General features: G+C 34.7%; 1 protein-coding gene across 1 annotated transcript; it reads left to right on the top strand.

The window, feature by feature from the left end:
- Window positions 1-3323: 3323 nt before the first annotated feature.
- LOC114262633 (ribonucleoside-diphosphate reductase small chain A) lies at window positions 3324-9075 on the top strand. The gene is made up of 9 exons (XM_028203005.2): window positions 3324-3674; window positions 5141-5301; window positions 6314-6362; window positions 6451-6577; window positions 7120-7185; window positions 7307-7423; window positions 7565-7727; window positions 7815-7885; window positions 8563-9075. Exons 1-9 carry the CDS (start codon window positions 3500-3502, stop codon window positions 8675-8677), a joined length of 1044 nt encoding a protein of 347 aa, XP_028058806.1. The 5' UTR covers window positions 3324-3499; the 3' UTR covers window positions 8678-9075.
- Window positions 9076-10749: the final 1674 nt, after the last annotated feature.

The following is a 10749-nucleotide window of genomic DNA, read 5'->3' as shown; positions in this document are numbered from 1 at the left end:
TAAATCAAGGATAAACTAAATATTTCATCAAATTTTTAACAAGTCTTTTTACACTTAACTTTGATGAAATTGTTAAAAGATGAATGATTGAAATTATAAATTTTTTTCATCAAAATTAATAAAAAATGAAATTTGGGATGAGAATATAATTTTATAAAGGGAGATTTGGTGATAGACCCCTCACTTTCTAATTTATTTTTTAAAAAGACAAGAATTATATAGATCCTTTCAAAATCTCATAATATTTTAAAACTTGTTTATTTTACTATACTGCTCTCGAGTATATATGTATATATATATATATATATCAGCTCTCTTGTAAAGTCATCCTCACAGTGTATTTCATAATAAAATTTTATTTTGAATCCTAGTAAAATTTTACTCTGAATCAGAGTAAAATTTATTATGATTCAAAATAAAATTTTATATCGTTAAGCGCATATATTACCTTAGAGGTAAAATTTTACTCTCGTTTTATTAAACAAAAATAAAGCTCAGGATAAAATTTTACTCTCATTTAATCAAACAAAAATAGAGCACATATCACGGTAAAATTTTACTCTAATTCTGTCAAACAAAAACAGAACACGTACCAGAATAGAAATTTACTCTCATTTTGTCAAACAAAAACAAAGGACATACTAGAGAAGAAAAAAATAGAGAAATAGACAGATAGAGAGAGCACATATATTGTCTTAGATCTGGTTCAAACCAGAGTAAAATTTTACTGTCTGAAAAACAGAGCATGATAAGGGGACAAAGAGAATATAGATATGAGATGATAAATCTCAAATTTGATGTCATCAATCTCAGACCTGAAGTCTTAGATGCTAAGGATGACGATGGTGGCATCGAATGGCGCTGGTGGTTGAGATGCTAATGATGAAACGGTGGTGATTGTGGTAGTGGCAGTGGTGGTGGCGGTGACGAACAACATTGGTGGTTGAGACAGTGTTGATGAAAACGACAGAGATAGTGAAAACGATGATAGTCATGGTCATTGTGGTAGTAGAAATGGTGATAATGGTGTAGACGGTGGTGATGGTGGTGGTGGTGAAAGCTCTTAGAAAGAGATAGAGAAATAAATAACTGAAAAAGAGATGGCAAACTGATGGAGAGAAAGAAGAGAAAGATAGAGAGTGTATGTGTGAAAGGGGTAAATTTGTCACACAAAATATAAATATGAAAATTTTTGTTCTTTATACAGGGGGTATTGTATATCCTCCACTTTTGGGGGATATACAATCCCACCGGATATTATATCCCCTTCAAAAAAATTTTGCAAACATGGGATATATGGACCCCACTAGATATAATATCCAATCCCAATCTTCATATCCCCCAATCAAACAGGCCTATAATTATGAGGTGATTTTGAAAGTATAATTTTTTTTGAGTCCTTTTAACAAGGAAAGGAAGGTAAGAGGGGTTTGTGGTCAAAATTTTCTTTTATAAAAAGATTTTGATAAAAAATTTGGAATAATTGATATTAAATTAAGTTTGGGGAATTTTTTTTAAGGTCTCTGGTATTAAGATTTTACAGCATAAAGGACATTCAATATTTTCATAATGTCTAAGGTCCCTCAAGTGATCCAGAGAAAATTAGTCCAGAGAAAATTCACGTCACAAAGAAATTTTCCACTGTAAATTTCTCTGCCCTCACCTTTTCCAAATTTCTTTGCCTTCCATATACTTCCCACTCTCCCAGAGAAATTTCTCTGCATTTTCACAAAATTACATCTTCAGAGAAATTTTAAATTTCTCTGCCTTCCCTGTCTCTCCTGGACTCAACACTCCAGAGAAATTTGAACATTTCTCTGACTTCACCGGCTGTTAATTGATCAAAATGAATCCAGAGAAATTTAAAAACTCAGAGAAAATTGGTCAAAATAAACCCAGAGAAATTTGAATTCCCTCTGGGTTTGATGTGTATATAAGAACCAGTTTGATGTGTATGTGTATATAAGAACCTGTTTGGTCAAACACTAGTTTGATGTGTATATAAGAACCTCTTTGGCCACTGAGATATGTGTATATTTTGGTCAAGAACACTGAAATAAAATAACAACTCTGTTTGGTTTGTGAAATAAGTAAGAAAATTTGTAAGCATAAACTCTTCATTGTTGATGACCTCTGGAACAACATTTAGTCCACTAAGAAATTGAGATTAATAAATCAGTTATTTTCCTATCTGTCTCCTCTATTTTCTCAGCAACCGAACAAGAAATCAAGTTGGGGTTTTTGAGACAATGGTTTACCTTCAAGAGAGCCAGTGAGCTGGAGGACGTTCTTGGCGACGGAGATGACTTCAGGGCCAATGCCATCACCTGGAAGCAGAGTAATGGTGTAGCGTCGTGTGGGTGTGGCAGCGGAGCAGCGAATCGTAGCGAATTTGGTGGCGTGTTTGGATACAGGTTTAGAATTGAACTTTTGGAATCTGAAGGTTCTGCGATCGGGACACCAAGGAATCGAAGATGACTTGATGTTGAAAGATTTAGTCGCGGTGATGCATGGAGTTGTGGCGGAGTACAAATTCCATACTTTTAATCCAGCTTTACTGCCATTGAAGCTATATATATATTTGTGTATGTATTTTAGAGAGAGAGACAAGTGAGAAGCTAAGGTTTGATTTCAGTCAAATTTATATGGGTGTGGGAGTTGAGAGACCTTAAACATCATAAAATAATATTGTAGATCTCTTTTATTACTAAAAATATGAGAGAGACCTTACATTAATTTTTCTGTTAAGTTTTTTCACTTATATTTGAAATTAAATTAGATGAAAAATTTGATATCAAATTAGATGAAAAATTTGATGGATGATTAAAGATGCTGTAAGAGCATCTCCAACGCTTAACTTCTTTTTTCATCAAATCTGATTGAAAAAATGACGATTTTTTCAATTTGATACGAGGCGCTCCAACGGTGAGCATCAAAGCAAAATTAGAGAGGTGGTCGACCGGGTGGTCGACCGGTTTGGGCAAATTTTTTTTTTTTTTTTTTTTTACCTGTTTGAACCTTTTTTGACCGGTTTGAACCTAGTTATTTCAAAGGTCAACCGGCCGAGCAACCGATGTATCTCTTTCAACGGTCAGTAACAGTGATTTGGTAAAATCCGGAACTTGTTCTCAGTTTGATACTTTTTTTGCTGATTTCTCATTTTGATATTCATTTGATGCAACGGTTGGAGCATGAAAAAGTATATTTTTCATCAAAATTTAAATCTGATATCAATTTTAGTTTACCGTTGGAGATGGTCTAAGGCCGTCCTTTTGAAGGAATTATGATTCCCTATTTTAAAAAGAAATTAAAAAATAATTTACGGTTGAACGTGTGATTCGCTATCATCATCAACCACCAAAACCCGTCTCTTGTTCTCTTCCTTGAGAGGTTTTTGTAGGGTTTCACTTCCATCTTCTTCGTACAAGCTCCGCCAATATATTATATACACATACAGAGAGAGAGAGAGAGAGAGAGAGAGAGAGAGAGAGATAGTGAAATGGGTTCTCTGAAAAATGGAGTCGGGAGAGGACAACTCGAAGACAAAGAAGAAGAAGGAGGAGGAGAAGAGGAACCCATATTAATGGAGAAATCACAGAGGTTTTGTATGTTTCCAATTCGATACCCACAACTTTGGGAGATGTACAAGAAGTCCCAAGCTAGTTTTTGGACCGGTAATTTAATCTATGTCTATATCTATACACGCACAAGCAATACACATATTGATATTGATGTACACACTTACTTATCTACTTGTATGTGCACACATATTCGATTTTGTATCCCAAATTTGGAATTTTTGATCATAAGTATGCTTGCTCGAAATTGTTCATGTATTTGCTCTCTCTCACTCTCATAATATTGATTTATTAATTATTGTTTAGAAGATTGTTGCTTTATATGATTGCTATACTCACTTCATGGTGAAAGGAATTTGATTTTGAAGACCTTGTGTCCTCGTCCTTGTTGTTCACTTTTGGTTAGAATTGTTAGTTTCGAGTCAGGGTCGGAGCCATGATTCTCGCCATTGGGGTGGGTGGCCAAGCTTGAGGTAAGGCCAATTTGAGCCAAACTACGAACAGGGTCAGGAGTTTTTAATGCGTGGATTATATTTGCAGGTGGAAATCAATCCAAAATACAAGTGGGATAACTCGATGGTATCCAACTTCTTATCCTAACAGCCAAACAACCTTAAATCTTTATATTTTCACAGCACAAATGCTTTTTTTTACCAGATTTAATTGTAAGAATTGCTAGCCACTTTGTGGTGTTAGTCATGCCTCTTTACGAAACATTGAGGTTATGTTAAAAATGGTGTGGTAAAATATTAAGAACCTTTTGTGGTGAGAAATGTTACGAACTATTTTGGTGAGAAAGGTTACAACATGTGGTAGGTTGCATATGATATACCTTTTTAGAGGTATGTACTGTAGCAGCTGTGTTCTTTTTGGTATTGGACTAGAAATACTAGTGAGAACAAAATAAGTAAAGATTAATGGAGGGACCTTAGTTTGTACCTAGAATGGCTTTAGAAATCAGAGTGTGGAGCAAGTATGATACTATGAGGGCTAACGTTGGTAACCCATTGCATTCTTTTCTCCTAAAGTGCCATGCCAAAATAATTGTTTATTGTAACTAGGAGCTTATTTGAGTGTTAACAATGGCAAAGAGGTGATGAGGTTGGGGGAGTGGGGTTGCTTTGAGGTAATTAATGATGGTGGTAGTAGTGGTGAGGCCACCAATTGTAGATATGGTTATGGGATAGCGGTTTGTGTGGTATAGTCTGTGGAAACACTATCTGTCAGGAGGTGGCAAGTATGGTAATGGAATTGCTATTCCCTTGGTACTGTTAGTATTGGTTATTGGTAATGGCGATGGTAACCGTATCAGTAAAAAACACAATATATATTTCCCCCACTTTTCAGGTTTGATTGTTAATGAGGATATTCAAGGATGTTAGGAATTCTGATGTGTCTCGCATTTGGACCTCTTATATTGGACTTTGTATTCTTTGTTAAGTTGAATGCACTGAGTGCGATTTTATTTTACTTTTCATTCTCTGATTTTCATCTTTGGTATTTTCTAATACATCCCTGTTTTTGGCACATATTATTCTAATAATCTGTTATTGGGCTCTCAGCTGAGGAGGTGGATCTATCCCAGGATGTGCAGCAGTGGGACTCTTTGTCTAATTCTGAGAAGCACTTTGTAAGCCATGTGTTGGCATTTTTCGCCACATCTGATGGGATTGTTTTGGAGAACTTGGCTGCTAGATTCTTAAATGATGTTCAAATTCCAGAGGTAAATTTCTTAACAATGCTCCTTTCATTTTGTTTCCAAGTTGAAATTTTTCTAAGCTGCTAACACTGTCAAGTAATGGCTTAGGCATCAAATGCTGGTCCGTGAAAGAGTACTGAAATATCAGAAACAGTTTATTACTCAGTGATTTCTGGAAGATAGTTTGTTAATAATTTGTTTGGACAATCTTCTTGTTCATTACAGAATGGACAGAAAAGTGCAGCCTCTCCGATTGTTGATGTTTGAGATATCTTTGGTGTTCCCGACTTCTGTTGTGGACCTATTGCATAGTTGGAGTGGGTTTGGGATTTTAATAAGGAGCAGGAAGGTTTGATGAATCACTTCTAATTTTTTGATGTGGTGTGTATATGATGAGAACACAATCATTGGTTGTGTTTGATGGAATGAAAGGCTCCAATACTAGTTAGAATATGTTATAGTTGGACTTCATGAAGTGTCCATCCTCAAGTTGATTTTAAAATTTAAAATTTGTAGATAATGGAGGGGTAAGTCGTATAGGGGTAGTTCATGTTGTACTTTATAGAGCCTGCATACTTGGGGCTTTTCTTAGTGCCTCTTTTAATAGAATTCTTTTGCTTGTCAGTGAAAAAAGAGAAAATGATTGACATTGCCTCCGTTCTTGTAGTTTTATGTTCATTATTAGAGCATGATTTGCTGTCAAAGACAGAATTCTGAAGTATCAGAAGTGACTTTAGTCATGATGATCTGACAAGACAAGATTGAGCAGCTATTACTTGGAAATAGAAAATGGATTCTTTAAATATTTATTAGTAATATGTAGATATTAGATGGATTGCTCTTTGAAGGCGGCAATGAAATTGAGGATGAGTGGATTAGGTCTCCATTTAAGTGTGTGCATATATCTTATATATGGATGCGACAAAAGTTACCACATCCTTAAATGGCTATATTAATTTTTTTATACTGATCATTAAATGCTGAAGCCTACTTTACTTTCCCTGAAGCTAACATCAATCCTTCTCATACTTTCTAGGCTCGGGCATTTTACGGATTCCAAATTGCAATGGAGAATGTACATTCTGGTAGAGCTTTGTATTTGGTATTGGGTGATTTAATATCTTATGCATTCTTAAGTTAACTGATGTTGGGTATTTCTGCCTCCTGCTGTAGAGATGTACAGCTTGCTTCTGGAAACATACATCAGGGACTCGAGGGAGAAACATAGATTGTTCAATGCAATTGAGAATATTCCTTGTGTCGCTCAAAAAGCCAAATGGGCTTTAGATTGGATTCAAAGGTATTATAGCATTCTTATTTTGTCCAATTTTAACATTCTACTGATTCCACGTGTCAACTGAGGAAGAAGGTATGCAAAACATTGTTACTTAAGTTTGGATGTTTGCTGGTTTCTTTTGTATTTTAAAGTAATCATACTTGCCTCTGCTCTTTTTGTGCCTTAAAGCTATTTTTGGTATGTAAGAAGAGTATATAGAGTAAATACCAATGTAGAACCTCACTTTCACTATTTTTGAAGAGCAAAATTTTATCAGAAAATATATGAAGTTTCTTCCCATTAATATTTGGGATGTCACTTTTCATTAATTTGACTGAATATTCCATCCTCATTCACTCAATATGATGCAAGTTCTTCAAATTTGTGTCCTATACTCAGCTAACAATATGGACAATTGTTCGCCTTTTCTTCAAAACATTGTGTTGGCTTTATAGTTGTTGTAGTTTAGCTGCAGCCTGCAGTCTTTAGCTTGGAAATAGTACAAACACAAGAGCTATGAGGTATAGTTTTCAGCAAATCTTCATTGTGCTAATCTTCATATGCAGCTCCAACTCATTTGCAGAAAGACTTGTTGCCTTTGCATGCATTGAAGGAATATTTTTCTCAGGGAGGTATGCTTTTTGTTAATTTTAAATCATCATCTTCTTCATATTCTTCTGTGGAGGGTTTAAATTTCTGGATTGTATGTGAAGAGATTGCCATCACACATAATGGGTTCTCTTTTCTTTTCAGCTTCTGCGCCATTTTTTGGCTTAAAAAGAGGGGACTCATGCCAGGCTTGACATTCTCAAATGAACTTATTTCCAGAGATGAGGGTCTCCACTGCGATTTTGCTTGTCTACTATACAGGTGGCTTTGCTGCTGTTCTTATTGTGACTTGCGTATGTGATCCTTGATTGGAAATTTACGTCACAGTATGCTTCTATAAATAGTATAGTTAGGCTGAAATATGTTTTTTTTATTCAAAAATTAAGTTATTGTTATCTACAGTTTGTTACAGAAGCAACTACAGTGGCAAAAAGTCCATCACATCGTGCACAAAGCTGTTGAAATAGAGACCCAGTTTGTTTGTGAAGCTCTCCCGTGTGCATTGATTGGCATGAATTCAACACTTATGAGCCAATACATAAAGTTTGTTGCTGACCGTCTTTTGGTACGATCATTATATTGTCTTTCAATTTAAGGAGTTAATAATGCTGGTTTTGATAACTAAACAGTTTCTATATTTTTGCCTTTCCAGGTTGCTTTACAGTGCCACACGAAGTACAACGTAGAAAATCCCTTTGATTGGATGGAGTTTATTTCCTTACAGTGAGTATTAAAACAGAGGCCTTAAAATTTGGACTCCATAATGTATTGGACCCAAAGCGTCCTGCATGAGTAAAATACCCAAATCATGGAATCCTAGGTGATTAAATTAGGATATAAGAGCCCGTTCCAATTAATCATTACCAATCCAATTAATCAGTACCCACCACTTGATATTTCCTTCTTGAGACGTGTCTTTTCTGCTGGTCATCATGGTAATTATGGTAATTTGATTTGCTGGCTTCCCACTGTTCAATGTGGTGGAGTAAAATCTCATTCTTGACCTTTTTGTCTGATCATCCTTGCACTATAGTGTGGCAATATTCGATTTCAGTGGGACATGAAATATTGGTCCCCATGCATTTTATTACTTTACCAAGCTATGGATAAAAAAAGGCAATACTTTTAGAGATCAGTCCTGGATGCAAATGTTTTCATCCATTATGTTAGTCTCACTATTCCACTCTATCAGAGAAGAAGCAGATTGAGCTTGAGGGCATGCGGTAGTTGTCCCTTTTAACCTTAAAATTAATGAATATGTTGACTTTCCTTTGTCTATTGACATGTCATGCTGACTTCTGAAAATGAATTGCGTTTAAGAGTGTTTTGCAATGTCAATTTTACTTTCTTCTTGGTTCTGAACATGTTATGCAATCTAATTTGTTCATCTGATTGAGCAGAGGAAAAGCCAACTTCTTTGAGAGAAGGGTGGGTGATTATCAGAAGGCTTCTGTTATGTCAGGCCTACAAGATGGTGCAAAAAACTTTGCCTTCACACTTGACGAGGACTTCTAGTGATTAAATTTACGGAAATGCGTCGGACCCCAGTAAACCCCACCCCCACCGACCCCAGTGCCACGTGGCACTGCGGGATTGGAAGGAAAGAAAAAAAAAAGAAAAAGAAAAGAAAACTGGCCAATGGGGACGCGTCACATCACTGGGGTCAGTAGGGGTGTGTAGCAGCGTTGTTAAATTTATTTCGGCTTCTTACAATTATCATGTAGATGCTGAAACAGGGCATTCAAAAATTTTTAACTATTATTTATCGTGACATTATGTTTATTGTAAACTGTCATTTACACTCAATGCAAAGGCATCATTTCATTGTCTGATATATGATGTCCTAGCGAAAAAAATGCTTATCTGACCAGCGTGCTAATTTTATTATATATAAAAATCAGGTTGTTTCTGAATATCACTTTTTTGTGTGATACCATTGTTTCTTTCCTGTGGCTTTTTAGTGTTTGTCCTGTAATTGGAAAGGTATTAAATATTAATTTTATATTGGCTCAATTATCATGTTTGCGCTTAACATCCACTTTTGTTACTTTTAAACATGCAATCATTAATATTCTTTGGGTAGAAAATTTGATTTTGTTTCATACTATAAACTTACATGGGGTTGTTTGGAAAGTGCCAGATTAATATACTTTTTGACTTTTTATGAAAAAATGTGAAATGTGGGTTGGAATTCAAGTGATGTGGTAGAGAGGTGTTATGATCCAAATAAGATAATGTGCTATTTTAGCACATGCCAAACAAACACATGATAAATTACAATTTTGGCAAAGGGTTTACAAAAAATGCTCGACTCACTGAATCCACCGACAATTTTGTTTTGTTTTGTTGATTTTTTGTTTTTATGAAGCAGGAAAGTGAAATTTGTCTTACAAATGACCCCACGTTGACGGAGCATGTAAATTTAGCCGCAAGACTAAGATGAGGAAATCAGAAAGAGGATATAGACAACAAGAAGCAAGGTGAGTCCTTCATTGCAAATTATGCTATGTGCTAAATACAAATAAAACAAATTAAAAGGCCTTTAATCAACTTTAGAACACAAATTTAGGCTACAAACCATGCAATTAGACTAACTTTTTAGTGATTAAGTTTGATTCTTATCTTGTCATTGTCATGCTAGCATGTTATGTTATTGAAAGTACAAGATAGGTTATGTGGAAGTTGCACTCTTCAACTACCATCCACTTTCACTGCCTTCCTTTTGTTGGTTGCAAAAAATTTCCTTGTGGTGTGGTGTGTACTGAAAGCACCAAGTTTTGGGTCCCAATTAAGGGGTTTCAAAGCTACAATTTTTTTATTATATATATATATATATATATAGATTGGACATAGCTAATTACATAGTACACATACATTATCATGTAGAGAAGAGATTAATACACTTTTTTCCTATATATAGATCAACAACAAAAGGCTGTCAATAATGTTTGCTTGCCTTTGCCGTATTTATTAAGTTGGTGTGGCATTATCTTCGAAAGGGCATCTTGGATACTGTTTGGTGCATAAAATATATAAATTATGCTTCCTCTGTCGTAGAAGACACTAAACAAGGATGGGATCCAGATCTTAACATCTTAAAATATTGTCTTAGATTTTTTTTTTATTTTTCATTTTTGTTCACTTGAATTGAAAGTGCGAAAAACTTTGGTGAATTATTTTCGAAACTTGTTATGGAATTTTTTTTTTTAAATTAACAATTTTTTTTTTTTAAACACCAATAATTCTTTATGAATTTTTGAAAACGATTTTCACACAAAAATAAAACACTGAAAACAACTGTTTGGTGATGTTTATGTTTACAGATTTCTTTTAATATTTACAAAAATTTTGAAAATTGTAAACAAAAAATTGTTTGGTTTATTTTTGTGTTCAAAAAGTTATAAACAACTTATAAAATTTACTAAATTATTGTAAAAAAAGATTAGTTTCATTTATTTAGAAAATAAAATTTTACTTTTTTTTTTTTTTTCCCCTCTCTCCCACTCCCTCCAACCAACCACCTCACTATTGCTAGCCACCACGTCCAATCACCCGTTTTTAAACTAAACAAGGATGAACCAAAATGA

This window comes from Camellia sinensis, chromosome 6 (genome assembly GCF_055761805.1).
Source record: "Camellia sinensis isolate YWXY chromosome 6, ASM5576180v1, whole genome shotgun sequence".
NCBI classification, from domain to species: Eukaryota; Viridiplantae; Streptophyta; class Magnoliopsida; order Ericales; family Theaceae; genus Camellia; species Camellia sinensis.
The sequence above is the reverse complement of the archived record's forward strand: the minus strand, read 5'-3'. Positions and strand labels throughout refer to the sequence as shown.